General features: G+C 42.1%; 1 protein-coding gene across 1 annotated transcript in view; it reads left to right on the top strand.

Annotated features, from left to right (window-relative positions):
• Positions 1–17369, top strand: part of GIGYF2 (GRB10 interacting GYF protein 2) — a 73068-nt gene extending 55699 nt beyond the window's left edge. Inside the window, exons 14-28 of the mRNA XM_083505645.1 lie at positions 731–897; positions 2176–2267; positions 3799–3906; positions 4562–4662; positions 5580–5680; positions 5989–6147; positions 7243–7401; positions 7832–8068; positions 10000–10122; positions 11191–11406; positions 11539–11747; positions 12183–12337; positions 12866–13026; positions 14926–15073; positions 15669–17369. Coding sequence (XP_083361771.1) covers positions 731–897; positions 2176–2267; positions 3799–3906; positions 4562–4662; positions 5580–5680; positions 5989–6147; positions 7243–7401; positions 7832–8068; positions 10000–10122; positions 11191–11406; positions 11539–11747; positions 12183–12337; positions 12866–13026; positions 14926–15073; positions 15669–15736 — 2204 coding nt within the window. The 3' untranslated portion in view covers positions 15737–17369. The remainder of the gene's footprint in view (positions 1–730; positions 898–2175; positions 2268–3798; positions 3907–4561; positions 4663–5579; positions 5681–5988; positions 6148–7242; positions 7402–7831; positions 8069–9999; positions 10123–11190; positions 11407–11538; positions 11748–12182; positions 12338–12865; positions 13027–14925; positions 15074–15668) is intronic.
• The last annotated feature ends 3418 nt before the right edge of the window (positions 17370–20787 follow it).

Genomic DNA, 20787 nt, shown 5'->3' with positions numbered 1-20787 from the left:
ACGTTAATATACCCAAATTCATCCACCTCTTCCATACAACTATTTCTTTCCCAATTTTTAAAGACATGTTTCCCCACAAAGTCATTTGTTGTGGAAGAAAAGGTCAAATTTATATTTTCTGGACATGTGGTTCCATATCATTCAAACTAATCTTATTGTTTCAATAGCATCTTGAGTATTAATGTATTTAGACCCAAGTGCTACCCATCTTTTTAAAGGTGCTACATAGGAATATTCCAAAGAAGCCCAATTTGGACAGTTGTTTTCAGTTATGGGTCTCCAGAATTGTATACCTGACAGTAAATATGCTTGGTGATACAATTCTAAGTCAGGGATCCCAAATCCTCCTCCTTTTATTGGTATTTGCATTTTTTGCATAGATATTCTTGTAACTGAAGAGCCCCAAAGGCATTTTCTAAACAAAGATTTAATTTTATGAAAGTATTTGCTTGGTATGTAAATTGGAATTCCTCTTAAGATATAAACTAGTCTAGTATTATGTTTATTTTATTTCACTGGAATATTAAGGGAAATTACAATACACTGCCTATGTACTTAGGGTGGCATCAGAAAATGTCTAGCTGTATAAGTAAGATCAAGACACATACGGCACATACTTAGAGCAGTCCCCCAGATACCAGGCTCTATATGGGCTGTGACTGTTGGGTGCAACACTCAGTAGAGGTTTCACTCTTGTCTTCATGGATTTCATCCCTTGATGATTTTGCAGGTCCATTCAGTAACCAAGAGATGACAGAGTGGTTCCAGGCCGGGTATTTCACAATGTCATTGTTGGTGAAAAGAGCATGTGATGAGAGCTTCCAGCCACTTGGAGACATCATGAAAATGTGGGGCAGGGTTCCTTTCACTCCCGGTCCAGCACCACCTCTGCATTTGGTAAATATGACAATGTGTAAAGCAGTTAACTTTAAATTAGAAAGTTAAGAGATGCCAGTTTTAGGGGTTTGTGTGCTTTTGTGCTACCAGGCACAGAGCAGCAATGACCTTTAGAGAGACTGCCTGTATGTTGAACATATACTCTGAGCCGCAATAGGACGGGCTTTCCATACAGGAAGGGGAAAGTGCTTACTGTACCTAGCAGTGAAATAGCAAATGCCCTCATTGCTACTGGTTCACCTACCTAAAAGCCTTTGAATGCTGCTTCAGTTGGATCTGGCTGAACTGCTTTCTATGCATAGCAAATTGCAGAAGGAAATTAAGCCACAATCAGTAAAAGGTAGCTCCTACTGAGGCCCCTGACCCTTACTCCTTTTTTCAAGCATGTTACTAGTTGTGGTCCTCCTGACTCCAGCCTTGTTGGTGTAGTCCAAAGGTAAACCTGAAACGATCTTTGAATCAGATTTGTCCTTGAACCAATTCTGCTTAGCAGCGAGAATTCTCCCCTGGAACAGGTGTCTATATCTAGGCCAGTCTGGGGGAAGAGAGATTCAGTGTCTGCCTTTGTCTATAAGAGTCTGTGAACCTGTCTCTCTAGCTGGATTGCTGCAGGGAGCAGAGAGAATTGAAATCTCTGTATATTGTTCTGTTTTATTTATGTAGACCAGTAGTGATATAAAGTTATGCAACTTGTAATATAAATAAATACTTTGAAGAAGAACTGAATGGGTGAGGTGTTTATTCCTTCACGGGCATTCACCGGTAGAGAGCTGGACTGCTGCTGCTGTGAAGACACAGGAAGACTTTCTGGGTAACTCTGCTGTGAGACAGTAAAAGGAACCCCAAAGGATTGGAGCACACACACTAACAAGCCTGCCTTGCTTCTGCCGCTGTGGCTTGATTTAGCATGTGGCACACAGCTTCTCCCTCTTTCTTCATATTTGAGAGAGGTGAAGTAGGAAAGCATAGGGCCTTCCTTGAGGTAGAGGAGCATGTATCTTATGCACTGGGGATATTTGCTCCAGTTTCCTTTGCCAAGGAATGGTCCCTAGACACAGTTTAACTATATACACCCCTTTATTTTCCACTTCACACAATCCTTTATACTTTTTTACTAAACACAGTAATCTGTAAAAATTTTGTTCCATTTAATAACTTTTAATATAAAAGGTATTTCGTAACCATAATGTTGTAGGTCACTGTAATCAGAGTTGTGCATATGCTCATGAATCCTAACATTTGATGCAAGTTAAGCTATCAATTTGTTTACAACCACAGGGAGAGTTGGACCAGGAACGACTGACTAGACAACAGGAATACACAGCCATGTACCAAATGCAGCACCTCCAGTACCAGCAATTTTTGTTACAGTAAGTTTATATCAGGGGTGGCTAACCTTTGGCCCTCCAGATGTTGGACTATAATTCCCTTCATCCCTGATCATTGCACATGCTGACTGGGGTTGATGGGAGTTGGAACAGCATTTGAAGCACCACAAGTTAGCATCCCCTGGTCTATATAAATATTTGTCAATGGCCATTTTGCTTTGTTTAAATGATCTAGAGCAGGGTAGTCCACTTTTTCATACTAAGTGGACTGCAAGACATCCGTGTACATGGCAGCTCTTCCTTCTCCTCACTGCCCAGCCACATACCTCCCCCTGAGTGGTGACAGGAGGAGGAGGAACAGCCACAGCTGCCACCACCCACTCCATCCAAAGTCCTCTTCCCTGCTGATGGCATATGCCCCATCACCTAGCAGAAGGAGGACTAACTACCCAGCAGCAATTCCGCCAGCTCACTTATTGTTGCTTCTCCTTATCTACAGCAGTCAGTCTGCTTACCTAGAGTCTCCCTCAGGGTAACAAGGAAGAGGAGTAAGTAGGCTCACAAAAATTATCCTAGATAGTTTGGTTTGTTTTGCATCATCCTGCTAGTATAGGGCACATGCTGCCCGTGATGGTCAGGACAGGGAGTGAGCAAGAAAGTGTGAGGAACAGTGGAAAAGTGGTGGCTATGATAAAGACAAGCTTCGGCAGATGGTGGCAGCTCTTGATTCAAGTTGCTCTTTGCCACAGTTACCCAACACCAGTCATTACTTTCTGGTTCTGTGGACAGCAGTATGTCTACTGCAAGTATGTGGGCTAGGAGTTGAGAATATAGGGTCTTGTTTTTTTATAGGTCAGGGCTAGCCAACCTGGTCCTGGATTACCGCTCTCATCATCCCTGACCATTGGCTGAACTGGTGGGAGTTGTGGTCCACAGTATCCAGGGTAGAGGGCTTCCATTTTGGTGTTCCTCTGTTAATAGCCTATTTGGTTTCTATTCTGGGCACAGAGAAGGGATGGAGCACTTTATTCCTCTTCCTCCAGCCTGCCTGCAACTCCTGGTTGCTTAAGACTGCCAGCCTAGTGCTTAAATAAAAGGCTTGGAACCTGAGTTCTCTTCTGCTGGCAGGAGTTTTTCATGAGCAGACTTGCTCATGGGATGCTCCTGCCAGCGGAAGGGAGAAAGTGACATTCACTTATTTCCCTTTCCCCCTCCATTCCCATGTGTCCCCTGGAGGGCTTGTGGGGTAGAGAGAGTTGGCTCCAGTAAACTCCTTTTCCACCATCATGATCCTCCATTCAGTGAAAACTTTCCATGCAAAGGGGGAATCCTATACGACAAAGGGATAGTTAGAATCCAATCTAAAATTTAGGTAAATGTTGTGTGTCGCTGTTTTGAATAGCCACTTCAAATGACAGTTTTAAAATTTCTTATTTTTGGTGGGTGGGTGCTGGTTTGCACTGATGTGTTTGAATATCAGTTGTGGTATGAACTAGCAGCTCTTTTCTCTTCTGGGTTTTTATAGTCATTCTGTAACTAAGTAGAGTGAACTTTTCCCCATTCTCTTTTCCAGACAACAGTATGCCCAGGTAATGGCACAGCAGCAAAAAGCAGCTCTCTCATCACAGCAGCAGCAGCAGCTGGCTCTCCTTTTGCAACAGTTCCAGGCACTTAAAATGAGGTAAGAATGCAAGTTTCAGGGCCATTTTCACACATTATGCAGTAGTGAATCCAGTACTTTGAAAGTAAACTTTCAAAGTACCCACCCACCATGAATGGTTTCCTGAGAAAATGTCTTTGGAAATGTTTGCATGCACATAACTGTCATGTTCATACTTCACTTTATTAAAAGGGCATGTAATATTATACTGAATATAATGTATAAAGTGGCCCCTATAGAGTCTACTCATGATAGTGGTTGTTGAATATATAGCACTCTGTTTATGCCTGTTCAAAATCGCTTCAAGTCAGTGTCACTAAGACTGTGAAATAGATCCATTGTCACTTTGTCCATTTATGTTGGTTGTATTTGTCATCATCTCATATTTGTTTTCATTGAAGCCTATTCTGTTAATTGACCAGAGCAAAAAAATTCATTCAAATTCTGGTCAATATTAAAGAACAGTTTCGTGCATCTCAAGAGTTCTGGATTTTGCTCAGCAGTGTTGGAATTGTCAGGAAGTTATGCCCTAATATCACTTTAATACTGGTTCTGAAGAAGGAGGAGAAAAAAAGAGAAGCATTGTATTTTAAAATAAAAAGAAAACACCCCTGTGATCTCTAAGTAGAACTAGCTTTTTGATGTAGCATGTTGAATCTTCCTCTTTATATTCCAGGAAAGCTGAGCAGAACATGGTGACACCTGTAACAAGGTCTGTGTCAGTGCCAGACACTGGCTCAATTTGGGAGCTTCAGTCAGCAGCCCCACAAGCTACAGGTATGAAACAGTGTTTTGATATTGACTACCTTCAGACACGGGTCTGGGACGCGGGTGGCGCTGTGGGTAAAACCTCAGTGCCTAGGACTTGCTGATCGTAAGGTCGGCGGTTCGAATCCCCGCGGTGGGGTGAGCTCCCGTCGTTCGGTCCCAGCTCCTGCCCACCTAGCAGTTCAAAAGCACCCCTAACTGCAAGTAGATAAATAGGTACCGCTTTATAGCGGGAAGGTAAACGGCGTTTCCGTGTGCAGCACTGGTGCTGGCTCGCCAGTTGCACCTTCGTCACGCTGGCCACGTGACCCGGAAGTGTCTTCGGACAGCGCCGGCTCCCGGCCTCTTGAGCGAGATGAGCGTGCAACCTTAGAGTCGGTCACGACTGGCCTGTACGGGCAGGGGTACCTTTACCTTTACATTCAGACACAAAACAAACTGCCCTGAAATGACATCCAAATGAATGTCGCTTACAAACCATGGTTTGTGAATAATTTCCAAACCAGGATCTGAAACTACATCTTGAGAAAACTATGGTCGGCTCCTGGATCAAAGCCCACAAACCATGATTTGGGCTGCTGCTGTTTTGAGAGGTACAGATACAAGTATAAAGCAGATAAAAGACAAAAGCTGTATCTTAGAGGTACCTCAGTGGTAGTCTCTTCATTCTCATTCTTTCTGTCAGCAGCCTCATTTCTACCTCCTTAATTTATGCCTAGCTACACATCCTTAGAAGGCTTCCTCCCCCTCTACTTCCTAAAAAAGGGAAAACCAAAGGTACACAAAAGAGGTCATTTAACCGTCTTAACGATCAAAACATATAGTGCATGTGATATTTTTTAATTACCAGTGAATTTGCCTGGGTGCACAGAATTGCTAGCTTCTTGGCTAGCCTTAATAGCCTACATTTCCCCCCCTTTTTGCAGTCTGGGAAGGAAGCAGTGTCTGGGATCTCCCAATCGACACTACAGCTCAGGGACCAGCTCTAGAACAGTTGCAGCAGCTTGAAAAAGCCAAAACTGCTAAGGTAAGAAACAGTAGAAACCGTTCCAGTTGCAGCTTTTCATTTCATTTCATTTATTTTCTGAGTAACTGTGACATTCCTTATACTGATTTAGTGTAATTGCCTTATACTGTACTGATTTAGTGTAATTGGGACACAACTTACTAATTCTTAATTGGGCTTTTTTAATAAAAAAAACAAGGACACAGTTTAGGGAAGACCAATCAAACTGGTAGCTGTAGAAGAGGACGCTGATGAGGGTGATTGTAACTAGCAGGAATAATGTGCTAGTTGAAGAGGTCTTTACTTCTACTGTTACTTCTTTAATTCAGCTAGAGCAGGAGAGGAGAGAAGCAGAACTGAGGGCCAAAAGAGAAGAAGAAGAGCGGAAAAGACAGGAGGAGCTACGGAGGCAACAGGAAGAGCTGATCAGGAGACAAGAAGAAGAAAGAAAAAGAAGAGAGGAGGAGGAGCTAGCACGCAGAAAGCAGGTGACATCTCAAATACATAAATTACTATTTCAGTATCTTTAAGAGAACACATTTTCTCAGTTCATGTGAAGGAAGTTGGAAAAGTTTTAAGTCCAATGTGTGTTCAGTTTTTCAGCTCAATTATACATGTTTATTTTTTGGAAGCCACCCTGGGGATCTATTTGAAGGACGTGCAGAAATTGCCCATAATAAAGAAAAGACATAAACAAATAAGAATTTTATTTAGGACAGGTGGGGGAAGTATGGTCTATGTTATGTTCCAGGAGCTCTTCCTCATAGAATTGTAGAGTTGGAAGGGAGCCAAGGGTCATCTAGTCTAACCCCTGCAATGCAGGACATGACACCCCCCCAAGCCTTACACTCCAGGAAGAGAGCCGGTAAAGGGGCCTCTTGCCATGGCAGCAACTCCATGGTCTGCATTCTTCAGCACCATCCCCTGGCTACTGCCAAGGGCAAGGCTTATCAAAAGTCTGTTTTTCCCTTGAAGGGACCCTATTACTTCTAAGTTGCCTACATCAACAGGAGGCAGATTGCCACTTTTTGTGTTAGAACACTTTTGTGACTTGGGGGAGACACCTGGGAAAAGACTGTTTAAGGACTCTGTCTGTTTATCCTTAGCAACCAAGCATGTGTCTGCTCTAGGCTTATGGCCTGATGAACAGCCTCCAGAGCAAGAACACACATCACCAGCAGCCCCAGTCTTGCCTTCCAGGAAGGCAGAAGTATTCTTGGGGTGGGATGTTAATTTGGGGGAGGACTAAATTGAATTTTGAGCACTTGGGTGATAATTTCAGGAAAAGGAAAATTTGATTTTTGGTAATCTCTGGGTAGGGTATTAATTTGGAGAGCAGGAAGAAAGAGTGAGAAAAGAGGATGACCCTGCCCACTGCTGACTTGCGCCCCCAAAGTGAAGTCACCCCTGTCCCTACGCATTCCCAACTGCGGTCATTTCATTTAAAAGACCTCTGGCTTCAGGTCAGAATCAGAGCAGCCAGGTCAGGGGACCCTTACTATCCAGCATACCATGAATAAGAATTTAAATGCACACCCACACTTTTAGCTAATTTCTTTTTATATATATATATCTGTGTGCAGGAAGAAGCCCTAAGGCGCCAGAGGGAACAAGAAATTGCACTAAGACGGCAGCGGGAAGAGGAAGAACGGCAACAACAAGAGGAAGCACTTAGAAGACTGGAAGAGAGGAGAAGAGAAGAGGAAGAAAGACTACAGCGAGAAGAGTTGCTTCGTAAACAGGTGAAAAGAAGGGAAATCTTTTGCAGTTAAGACCTGCAAGAATCAGAGGCTGGTTCGCACATGTATGCTCACTTGTTGACTACATCAAGTGATAATGCATAAGTGAATGAGCCATTATTAGATCAAACAATGCAGAGGGACCTTTCATTTTGTTTAAGACTCTACCAATTGAAAACTGATAAAAATACTTAAAGTTACGGATTTCTGAAACAAAGTCACACAAGGAGTGTAATAAGAGCTTTCATGGCTGCTCTGGGGCATTTTCTGAAGCTATATTTTATCAGATTGTTGTGTTCTAGCACAGGTTGCATTCTTAGAAGCAAATGATTCTTTGCAATCCTATGTATCTTGAAACAAACAAAAAGGAAGCATTTTAATCTAGGTTAGTCCACTTTAGAGACTCTGCATGTTTTTTTTCTGTTCTGGGAAGGAAGAGGAGGCTGCCAAATGGGCACGTGAAGAAGCAGAGGCAAAGCGTCAGCTAGAAGAAAACCGGCTGCGCATGGAAGAAGAAGCAGCCCGACAGAGGCATGAAGAGGAAGAACGAAAACGTAAAGAGCTGGAACTCCAACGCCAGAAAGAAATTATGAGGCAGAGGCAGCAGCAGCAGGAGGCTTTGCGCCGATTGCAGCAGCAGCAACAGCAGCAGCAACTTGCACAGATGAAGGTACTGATTCTTCGTAATGTTACTCTTTTTCTCATTGCCACAAATCCACTCTCACAAGTTAGGCTCACAGCCCAAGCCAGCAGAGAAGCTCTCTGTTAGCTGTGCTGAAATTTACATGACCATTGCCAGAACCTGCCTTTTAACGCTCTTGGAATTGGGCACCAGAAGCAGGAGATGGGCAGCTCTAACTTCAATCAGTGGCATCCCAGTTTGTCCAGGTTATCTCTTTACTGCTCAGTGTACCTCATCTCTTTACTGCTCAGTGTACCTCATTGTACACTGCTTGGATATTACAGTGCTAAGTGATATTTAAGTTGTTGAAATTAATAATAAATAATAACTAAAACATGAAAGTAGCATAGATATGCAAATCTCTCTAATTTACAGAAAAATTAAGATTTCCTTGACACATATCATAATCCCTGCCCCACCCCCTGCTCAGGGTGTGCATTTCTGTCCATAACTATAGATCTGAGAAAGTACAATGAGGCGCAACTTGCCACCCTACCAAAAATGTATATAGGTGCACATATCCTGAGTAATGCCTCATTTTTAAGCTAAAGCCTTCCAGAGTGCTACCTGGAACTATCCTTCACCAAGGATAGCCTGACTACTGTAGTCCATGTTGCATTCTTGAGGCTGGATTACAGTGGTACCTCGGCTTAAGAACTTAATTCGTTCCGGAGGTCCGTACTTAACCTGAAACTGTTCTTAACCTGAAGCACCACTTTAGCTAATGGGGCCTCCTGCTGCTGCTGTGCCGCCGGAGCACGATTTCTGTTCTCATCCTGAAACAAAGTTCTTAACCCAAGGTACTATTTCTGGGTTAGTGGAGACTGTAACCTGAAGCGTATGTAACCCAAGGTACCACTGTACTGCAATGCTCTCTATGTGGGACTGCCCTTGGTCATGCTCCAGAAGGTTCAACTGGTATAGAATGCAGTGGCCAGACTGTTGGTGGGGGCACATAGCCCACAACATGTGACACCGTTGTTAAAACATCTGCATTAGCTGCCCATCTACTACTGAGCCAGGTTTAAGGTCCTTTTGTTAATTTACAAGCCCCAAACAACTTAGGTCTGGGGTACCTTAGCAACTGCCTGAATTTTTATATCTCAGCTCATTCACTGAAACCATTAGCAGGAGTGTTGCTGGTTGTCCACTGACTGGAAGACAACTCAGCTATCAGTGACTTGACATCATAATGGCACCAGATGATTTAAAGGTGGATGCCCCTTGTCCCGCTGCCAGAGTTGACCAGCAGGGGTGGGGAAAATAATGTTCTGGTTCATTGGGTAAAAAGGTTCTCCGTTCCTGATTTAGAGCATAAAACTGGGAGTAGAGAAACCTGGATTCAAATCATCACACTGTCATGAAACTCACTGGATAAACTTGGGCCAGTCTAATCTGTTTCACCAGGTTGGTGTGAAGATAAAATGAAGTCAGTACCATGTACACAGGTCCCGGGAGGATGAGCTGTATAAAAATGGAGGCTGAAGCTGTTGGTTTTGAATCGCATGGGTCTCTGCATCAGACTTTTTAAAATGCATTTTTCATTGTTTCTCCATGCTACTACTGCCTTCTTCCCTCAGCTGTTTTCTTTGCTTCATTTCCTTTCCTTTGAATAATTCCCATTTCATTCACAGCACAGTCAGGTGCTTGAATCTTACTATTATATTGCTGTGGAAATTATGACTATTGTTGGTACTATAAAGATTAATTGGAGGTTGGGTACACACCTGGCAGGAAAAGGTTGCACTTCTACAGTACAAGGAGACAAAATAAAGATTGTGGCATATTAGCAGCTTTTGTGGCAGACAATAACAACTGTTTGCATGTTTTTGAGTGGCCGATTCAGCATATATCCTGATGTGTTCACTCTTTCCATTAAGAAAATTTAAGTGCTGTTTCTTGTATGTCTTTCCTCCCAGCTCCCTTCTTCTTCAACATGGGGTCAGCAATCAAATTCTAGGGCATGTCAGTCCCAAACGACGTTATCATTAGCAGAAATCCAGAAGCTTGAAGAAGAGAGAGAGCGGCAGCTTCGAGAAGAGGTAAAATTCATAGTTTGGAAAAGAGGCTTTAGGTTGCTGCTGAAATAGAATAGTCAAATTTCCTTGCCATTACACCGTTATGAAAGACATATTCTTTCACCCATTGTGAAAGATATATTCATCTGGTGACCTCCCACTACTTTCTGCCTTTAGACAGCCCCTGGCTTGCTCATTTGTGTGCAGTTGTGGCTTGTCACTGCTAGGAGTCACTGTGACAATTTCTAAACACTTAATAAGCTTAACCCAAGATACCTAGGGGGCTTTACACAGCTCATTCTCATCTCCCTTCATGGAACACAGCAGTTAAACCTTGAAGTTGCCAATTAAGCATAGTTTCCTGTATCATCTGAGCTGGGAAACTACAGTTACCAGTTTTAGAACAAGGCAGGCTCTGAAGCCAGCTTCAAAGCATTGTTAAAATCCTAGTTGGTTTTGAACCTGGTAACTGTGATTTCCCAGTGATGAAGCAGAAATTGTGCTTAATTGAATATTTTCTGAGTATAACTCCTGTGTGCTACAAAGGAAGAAGAAGGAGAGCATAAGCAGGCAAAAAGCTTCCACATGTCTCATTTTAATAAACCCAAGTTATAATTGACCAAATATTATCATAGTCTTAGATTACCAAGACTGAAAGAGCTAGCCTTTTTCTTTTTTCTTTTTTTGAAAATTTGCCTGGTTTAATGATACAGTGTTAAAGACATAGAATCGTGTTTAATATAAATGCTAATTCTACTGATTCTCTTTAAATGTAAAGCCTCAAATTAGATTCATTGCCCATCTAGTTTTAGTTAGGAATTTAAAAATGAGGGGGTGGGTAGAAAAATAATTTGTTCTATGAGTAATGTTTGCTTGACTGGAAGACAAGCAGAATATGAAAGTATTTGTGTCCAGGTGCACTTTCCAAGACCAGAGACTTTGATCAGTGTGTCTGAGGCAAATTTCAGTACCCTCAGTGAAACACATACCTATTCAGATTCATCCAGCTTTGAGGAAAATGTGTGGAAAACAGTAGAAGATAATCAAGTACGCATTTAAGAACTGGAATGTCCTGCATTGACTGTTTTCCAGCAAAGGCGTCAGCAGCGTGAACTAATGAAAGCCCTCCAGCAGCAACAGCAACAGCAGCAACAGCAACAAAAACTGTCTGGCTGGGGAAATGTTGCCAAACCTGCCGGTACTACAAAATCCCTCTTGGAGATACAGCAGGAGGAGGCAAGGCAGATGCAGAAGCAGCAACAGCAGCAGCACCAGCAACAGCAAAGCAGGTCCCGCAGCAGCACTACAGTGAGTACAGCTCCTGCTAATAATAATAATAATCATCATCATCACCATCATCTTGTTGAAGTCAAAACTTTATTTGTATCGCTTTTCCTCTATTGGTGATAATAAACAGTATCTCCATTACTGTTGTTCCAGCAACATTCTAATCTGCACACCAGCATTGGCAATTCAGTATGGGGCTCTCTAAACACGAATCCTAGCAGCCAGTGGGCATCAGACCTTGTCAGCAGCATTTGGAGCAATGCTGATACAAAAAACTCAAACATGGGATTCTGGGACGATGCAGTCAAAGAAGTTGGACCTCGTAACGCAACCAATAAAAACAAGAGCAATGCTAGCGTCAGGTAGGAACTGGGATGCAGTGAGCTTCCCTTCAGTTCATTGTAGAGGCTCAGGCCTGTTGCAGGCCCTCTAAATCATTCTGCTATAGTCTTTGCCAACCTTGTGCCCTCCAGATATCTTGGCTACACCATCCCTGACCATTGGCCTTGCTGATTGGGACAGATGGGAATTGTCACCCAAAACATCTGGAGTCTTGTTGATGGAACCTTGCCACCAAACCCTGCAGTGTGCTGTATCAGTGCAGCCAGGATTTCTTACGGTTCCATTCCTTCTGTTTTCTGTTGGCTCCCATCTCAGTATACTTTCAGATTTGTGATTTTGACAGAAGGCAGAAATGTTTGTGAAGCTGCTTGAATTTTCTAGTCTTGTATACTTTGCCTGTTTTTTCCTGGTAACCTGTGTCTCTTCCTCACACACTGCCCTTTTGCCTGTCTTAGTAAATCTATAGGTGTTACAAGCAGGCAGAATAAGAAGGTGGAAGAAGAAGAAAAGTTGCTAAAGCTGTTCCAGGGGGTTAATAAAGCCCAGGATGGATTCACTCAATGGTGTGAACAAATGCTTCATGCACTCAACACAGCCAACAACTTGGATGGTAAGCAGTGAAAAAGGAGTGTGAAAGTTTCAGTCTAACACATTGAGAAACTGCATCATAGCTGCACATTATCATGTGATGCATTACTGCACATTGTCCAAAATTGTATTTAGAAGCATTAAGGAAGATGGGGCAATTGCAAAAGGTTTGGTATCCCCAGTATTCTTGGGAAATATTTAAAATTCCTGATTTTACACAGATCAGGGCTGATGCTAAAGTTAATATTTTCTTTCCTGTTAAGTTGTACCATAAGGCATACACCATTGCTAAAAAGTTAGATTAAATAGGAAATGATCATTAGGAATCCAGCAGAGACTGTTGTCTTAGTGAGGAAATTAATTCATCCCATATCTCAGTGAATAAGGAGAAAGGGCTCTCTGTTTTCTTGCAGGTAAAGATAATACCGTATTACATAAAGTTTGTAAGGAAATGTATGATATTGAAAAGCTCTGGATTTATTTAATTTTTTGCTTATGCACCTATAGGCTTTGTAAGTATCTCGTGATTTGTCTTCCTTTCCGGCTGCAGTTCCCACGTTTGTGTCCTTCTTGAAGGAAGTAGAATCTCCATACGAGGTCCATGATTACATCAGAGCCTACCTTGGAGATACCCCTGAAGCCAAGGAATTTGCCAAGCAGTTTCTTGAGCGCCGTGCCAAACAAAAAGCCAACCAACAGCGGCAGCAACAGGTTCGTGCTTCTGTCTTTGGAGAATATTTGCAAGTGAATTTCTGTGATTACTGGAGAAAACAGATCTGTCTGTCTGGTTGATGTAGAGTTTAGCAATCTGTTTTGAAACAAGGACAAGCTTGACTATGGAATGGCTTACAACTGGGGCAGGGAACTCCTGGCTCATAGACTGGATGCATCCTAAAATACAAAATGCCCTTGCATGAAATGCTCTGGACACTCCTGTTGAGAGATTGCCATGTGTACTATCACTGTGACTCTTGTCTCTTTCTCACATGCTCTCTTCTCTCTCACTGCAACTTGACTGAATAGATTTCTTCTTCCAGTCCCTCCCATGTTCTGACCTGAATTTTAGAATCCCAGGAATTCTGATGAAGGGAGCTATTCTGAGTACCTGGCTGGAAGCATGATTCAAAGCAAGGGATGGGGGGTGGAGAGAGAGAGAGAGAGAGAGAGAGAGAGAGAGATCACTGAGTTGGGGGAAACTCCAGAAATGGCAGGATTTTCCCTAGGCATGGTAGGCTGGGCAAAAATTTGCGGGGGAGGGGGCATGTTGTTTGGCTGAGGTAAGCTGCCCTCAAGTGTTCCTGAGAAAAACAAGTGGCATTGGCTGAATGACAAAACAGGCTGCTAAGAAGCTATTAGCTCTTCTTTTTGGATCCCTCCAGTGAAACCTAAATTCAGTCTCTCAGGGCAGACAGATGCTCCAGATGGCCACTTCAAAATGTTAGGCAACCACCTCAGAAACAACAACTATCTAATCATCAGGACAAAAACTCTATCCCTATGACAGTGCACTCCTAGACAAGCTTACTTGCCTAGGATTGTGGCCTTAATGTTTATATACAATGCAGTCCTAAGCATATTTATTTGAAAGCAAGTCCCCTTATGGTCAATTAAACTTACTGCCTAGTAAACAAGTGTAGCATAGAGCAGGGAGGGCGGTACAGGGAACGTGGGATGGGATGGAGTGAGGGGTGAGGTGGCATGGCAGAGAGAGAGAGATGCAATGCTGAAACTCCACTCGGTTGTTGGAATTAAAGGCTTTATTCCAAACTTCAATACAGTGTCCAAACATAAGTTGCAAAGGCAGGAAGCACAGCAGAGTTCTAGACACATGGTTAGACTTAAACTAAGACCCAACAACTGAGATGCCCCTGAACTCTCCTTCTGAAGAGCAGGGCAGGTACCTTCATTTGTGTGATCAATGTACCAAGGCTGGGAATGGGCAAGCAAGCAAGCAAGCAGTCCTCCAAGTGGGCTGAACGTGTGAAGTCTGTTTGTGCCAGCACAGTTGTCTCCATGTTCTTGGTTTATGGAAACAGAGATGATTGAGCCAATTCACCATCAAATATGTTGCTCTTCACTGCCCCTGAAAGGGATGACTCTTCAGTGGTGCCAGAGCCCTCATCAACCAGCCAAGACTCTACATTGGAGTGTCCAGTGGCACTGAAGTGGGGCGTTCTCCTGCCAACCCACTTGGATCTCCTGGGTCCTCATCACCACTTCTCAATCCACTGGGTCCACCCCCAGGGTCAGACTGCACCAGATTCCCAATCTCTTTCCATTCCCCATCAGACCACTCCCTCTAAAGACATCTCCAAGGGGCTTGTGACAAGGCCCTTCATAGAGAGAAGATTTCTCACCCCTTGCTTATTAGACAGCTATTGTGTTGTATGTGCAGCTGACCTTAAAATCTTCTGTAAGTAACGTAGAATAGGGGTATGAGAGTGAGGGTGTGTTCAGGTAATTAACAGAGATATCAGTGAGTGTGCTAAACAGAAATGTTACTGGTCTACTGCCTATGATTGGGACAGTGGATCATTGTTATTTTTCTACTCTTACTGAGTGCACAAGGCATGATTCCAGCTTGTAATACGTTATTTATTTGTGTTCCAGGATTCTGTGTGGGGGATGAACCACAGTTCACTGCATTCGGTCTTTCAGACTAATCAGAGCAACAACCAGCAATCCAACTTTGAGGCAGTGCAGAGTGGTAAAAAGAAGAAGAAACAAAAAATGGTTCGAGCAGATCCCAGCTTGTTAGGCAAGTTTTGTGGTACATTAAATAAATGGGGCAAGAGTCAGAAGGAGAAAATAAAAGCTAAGATTCCAGAATCAGGGATGGCTGCTGGGTTCTTTCTTCCCCTCTTGGAGCTGTAGCCAGATTTAGGTGTTGCCTGGACATCACCATTCCAGCTCTTACCTCTGCTTGCCCCATCATTAGTTAGTTCTATTCACACTCAGATATGTGGGGGGAAGACAGGCTAATAAGCGCTGAAGGTTTTGTGTGTGCCTGTCAGTCTATTTTAGTCTTGATTACTAGCCCTCCCCTTTGCTCGTTTCTCTCTTGTTTCTCAAATTGCTAGGAAATGATTAGCAGATTTATAAAAGATGAAAATTTCTTCAATATTTGTGTATAACTTGGGGGTTTATTGGGAAGATTACTCACTCATGCTTTTATTGTGTAAATATCCTTAAAGCAGGAGCTGAAAGCACTAGAAAAAATAGCTGGGTTGATGGCGGGTGCTGCCTTCAATATTGTCTTTAATATATATGGATTACTTTATGAAGACATGTAAGATCTGGGAATAAGCTGTACGCATCTGTGCACTAAGAAATCTGTCTGTCTTGTTTTGCAGGTTTCTCTGTCAATGCCTCTTCAGAGCGGCTCAACATGGGAGAAATAGAGACTTTGGATGACTACTGAGTATATGCAACTCGTCTGGCTTTTCCTGTGTCCTGTTAACCATGCATTCTCCACTGCTGGACAGAGTCTTTTCTATCTGCTGCAGCAGTCATCTTTGCCTTGCAAATGGATCACAGAATCAAATCATCTCAGGCTGCTATTTCTAGCCTCAACCAAGCCCTTTTCTGCCCAGGATTGCACAACCACCTTCATTTTTATCAGCCTCTGGTTCTCTCTTCTGGATAGGTGGGAAAGAAGATTTATATATGAGGCCGAGTGCAGATCACGGTGCTGTGATTTCTTCTCCCAAGCTATTTGTAAAGCCATTTGGAGGTCTACATATGGTAGCTTCCTTTCCTTCTCTTGTCATTCTCGTCACATTTAACTGGTGCAATCATAGTGGAGAGCTCATGGTTAACAGATGTAATTCAGAACCAAAATGCCACGCAGATACTGACTTCCATGCTCCATCAGGGCAAAAGATGCCTTCCCAACCAGGAAGTGCATTCATAACTAGAACTGGCAACAGCAGGGAATGGTGGTGGTGGGCAGCATTCAGCTTGGATTGGTTTGGCAATGCACATTCCTGCCAGGCCTTCTTCAGCACATTGAATTTGGAGGAGTTCAAGTCTGTCTTCATTGGGTAGTGATGTCAAAGATGCTGGAGTTCATGCTTCAGCACACTCCAGCCTTCCTGAACAATTGGGGACTCAAATTGTGGGAGGAAGCACACATCTTTTCCTTCAGGCTGATTTTCTCCTTTAATTATACTTCCTCCAAAGTGATTGGGCCAGTTATTTTGGACCCTTCTGCTGTGAATTTGTCTCGTTTCAGAGACGCATAGGATCTTTACCATATGTATCTTCACCAGTTGGTTTTTTTGTGGGAGTTGACACTACCTTTGGAACCTGAAACCTAGCCAGATTTCATCTGGTCACACGTGATGGTGGTTCAGAGTTTTGTAAGTTCTGCAGCAGCATTAACGCCAAGGAACAGGGAGCTGTCGTCTTGAAAGTGAAATAAATGAGGCAAGGAATCTGAGCATTGGCAGAGTCTTTTTATAAAAATCACATGGAGGGGGATAAAGCGAGGTGTGCTGGTTTTTACTATATAGTACACTCTCCCATTACTTCCAATCCATTGTGCTTATATATTTATGTAATCCACCTTCTTCATTCCTTACCCCAGAATGTTAAAAAGTCTGAAGTGGCCATTGCACTTAGTTCTAAACCCCCACTCTCCACGCTCCCACTTGCACAGGGCTGCAATGTGCCCACGGAAGTTGCGCTGCTGTATGAAGACCTTGGTCTGCCATCATCGCCTGAAGAAGACAACTGAAGTTGCTCCAGAGCAGATTAATTTAGATTTTATTTCTTTTGATTTTCTTCTCTCTTACCCCTTTCCCCCACCCCCAACGTGTACAGTAACTCTTACAGAGACAGCTGCAGATTTGTATATAGTTTTTGGATCTGGTAGCTCAGTGAGGCTAGGTGCTGTCGCAGATCTGGTCTCCTGATCTCCTTTGCTTTGTAAACTTACAAAGGGGGGAAGGGGGTAGTTAATGTTTACAGAACTTTAAATTCCCTCGGAACTCTTGCTAGTATGGGGGTAATAAAAAAGAAGAGAGAACTTAAATAAAACCTGGTTGTATTAATACCTGAGCACACATTGTTTGCTTTTGTCAAAGCCAGCTTTGGCAATCCTTTCCGGTGCTAAACTTGACCTGGAACTCTACCAGTGCCTGTTCCATCAAGTAACAATCAAGTACACAGGACATGGAGGGACAGCAGCTGCTTTATTTCATACCCCTGGAGGAATGTTGGTGGTTTTGCTACTTGATAATTTTAGAGGTGAAAATAAACATCAGTTAAGTTGAGATTGGAAATGTTCGACAAATCTTCACTCTTCCCTTCTTTCATCTGCAGACACATACCCATTCATGTTCTTGTGTTGTTTATGCAAGAGGACTAAGCCTGGCTAGTTCTTTTTTAAGCTGTAAACATGTAAAAAAAAACACATTAATAAGCCCACTGTGAACAAAACAGCAAGTGCTATACCAACCCCAACATTTTTTATTTTTTTGCAAACCAAAGCAATGGTTCTGTAACCCAAACTGAGAATACACTGGCCTTTAGGGACAGAGGGGGTTTATGTGGCTCTTAAATATAGACATAGGCAGCTTGTTTCACATTTTTCCAAGAATAGTTTTCATTGCTTCTTTTTTGTTTTCAAAATAATTACACTGAAATATGACGATGGGGTGAAGGAAATGATCAGTGACCCAAGCCAAATGAAATTGATCAACCCCTAAGTGTCAGGCTTCCTATAAAACATTTTAGATTTCTCACCTGTATATTTTTCTTCTCTTCCCCTCCAGTAGTTATAAGTTTACAACTGAACATCTGTCTTGGTCATCTATTTCTTAGAAAACCATTGAAGTGTAGCTTATTTTGTACCATACCTGAGAACAAGGCCCTGCTCTAGTAGCCACATTTTGTTTACTTGGATAGGAATAATTTTGGGCTGTAGAAGAATTTAAAATTTATGCTAAATCAAATTTATTCTAGTAAAACTTCGCAGCAGGGTGGCAGATTGTAGGTAAGAACACAAATGTGCCTTATTTCAAGACCTTTTTCGTACATAAAGCATCCTGTAATGTAAATGCATGGACATGTAATAAGTTGTTTGGGTGAGCAGCTTCTCATGGGATTTGAGCAGATTTTAAACATCCAGAGCAACCATTCCTTTCAGGGTATCTACAGTGACATGGTTAAAACCAACCAAATATGGTCAGCTGCTTATGCAAGTGCCTTAACATGCTGAGCTGAGCTTTACACATAGTTGTATTACAGGCGATTCCCTCGTAGGTCTCCAACACTAAGGAATTGAACTCAACAATTTTGTAGGATTGCTATTGCTCACACACATGCACAGCCTCTGCCATGATGGAATGGTATCACAATATATGAATAGCTTTTTCAGAATTATCACTTTGCTGTAAAAAGAAGAAAAGAATGGTCTGTGTCACATTTGTTGACATTTTAGAAAGGATGGGTATGTGGTAATTTTGTTTGCTGATGTTGGTCTGGAGTCAATCAGTTACCAAGTGGTAATTTACCGCAATGTGAATAAAATCACTTGGGAGGCAAGGTATCATGGTTTCAGATTACCATTTTCCTTTCAATAATTTAAGCAACCATTTAAGTGCATTGTTTTGTCACTTAACATTTTCTCAAGCAAAACTTGTAAGCTGCTTTGAGTACACATTAATGTAGAAAATTGGGGTATAGATTATATAAAACCCCCATGTACATGTAGCCACATGGAACACTTTGTATTGTCTTGTCCAATGATGGTGTTGGTTGGAATTGTACTGTATTTCTGCCCCTGAAATCCGTGGAAATGGGAATGACAAGTTTCTCCTTACCATTGGAGAGGACAGTGCAGCTTACTGTTGGTCATATGCACAGTCTAGGCAAATGGTTGTCTGTGCACGCCCATCTATAGTGTACTGCCTGTGTTAAAGATTTGCTTCATGGTAACTTAATGCAACGGTGTTGTGCATGGGAACAGCTTCATAAATCAAGGCATTCTTACTGTCCTGCCAAGTGGTGGGGAAAACCTCACCACTCCCTTGCTGCCTTGAATTTCAGATTAGGTTCAGAAATGCAAGATTATCCTCACTACTTTGCAGGGCATTGTTGGCTGGCTTACCACATGGTTTTGTCCAAAGGGTAAGATAAAAAAATCACTTCAAATTGTTTGTTGAAAGTACCATGGTATGTGCAGATGTGACCATTTGACAAGGCAATACAGACTACCAAATACAACACAGGCTTGCCAAAGTGGCTCTATACACAAAATGGAAAGTTATAATTTGGTGAATGTCCATCTATGTTTAAATTAATAGCTCTGTTCATTCCCAATGTGGTTTCAAACTGTTGTGTGCATTGGAAAGGTATAATGGTGTTCCTGTGAAATACATAAGAGTAAAATGAGGTGCACTAGATGCTATTTAATCTCAGGATTTAAGAAAACCATATTCCTGTTAATTTGGTATGCAAATTTAATGGAAAACATTTTCACAGTCTCTGCAAAATTCTATTTTGTAGCATAGCTCAGAAAAGCCATCCCAAAAGTTCATATGTGACACAGTGCAAAGTATTCTGATTGACAGGCTCAGTGCACATAATTATCCTGTCAGAAAATAAGTTTTGATTGATGGAAAGAACCGTAGACATCTGTCACCATCCAAAAATTCTCCCAGTCACACTACTTCTTCATTGTACTGCAATGTGCAACTTTTATTTACAATCCAATACTTGATTATGAAACAAACTGCACAATTTGGGTTTAATATAATAGTACTGTTGCTTCAAAAGGGGCTGGCAGCCTCTTAAAGAACAAGCTGGAACTCTATATATCATCAATGAGTTTGTAGTAAATATAAATAATGAAGTAAATACTGACTTTTCTAAAAGCTGCCCGATGTGGTTTCCCATCTACAAAGATACCTCTAAACAACAGTTTAGAACCAATTATGTTTTCACAACTATAGCAGGTAAAGTTATAATGTGGTTGCAGATTGGTTCTTGATTTCTCTCTCTTTCCCCATCCCCTTTTTTCAAAAATGAAAAGTGACTGCAGTTGCCAAGGGAAAGAAAACCATTTGAATCGTTAGCTTGTTTTTCCATTAAAATGCTCTGAGCAAAGATGTTTATGTTGCAGTTTGAATGTAAACTTTAGGACAAACTTATTCGTTGCTGCTAAGGATTTCAAAGTGCCCAACTATTATTGGATGCTTTGAGATCACATGTAAATTGGGCACTGTAGCTATTCAAACCTGAAGTGGTTTGTCTCTGGAAATGTCCCCGTCCCCCGTCTCTATATTTTAAGTGTTCATTCAATAAGAAATACTTAATCAGTGGTTCTTCACTTCATAGTGAATGTGTGTGATCATTAGCCTATCAGTATCTCAAAGCAACAGTGAGTGATCTCTGAAATGTTCAAGTCTTTGTTCAAATCTTTCCATGTCTCTGGCTGAAGAAACTGTTCAGTTGTTTGAACGAAGA

The sequence above is a fragment of the Podarcis liolepis genome, assembly GCF_965112155.1.
Source record: "Podarcis liolepis genome assembly, chromosome: 5".
Lineage (NCBI taxonomy): Eukaryota > Metazoa > Chordata > Lepidosauria > Squamata > Lacertidae > Podarcis > Podarcis liolepis.
The sequence above is the reverse complement of the archived record's forward strand: the minus strand, read 5'-3'. Positions and strand labels throughout refer to the sequence as shown.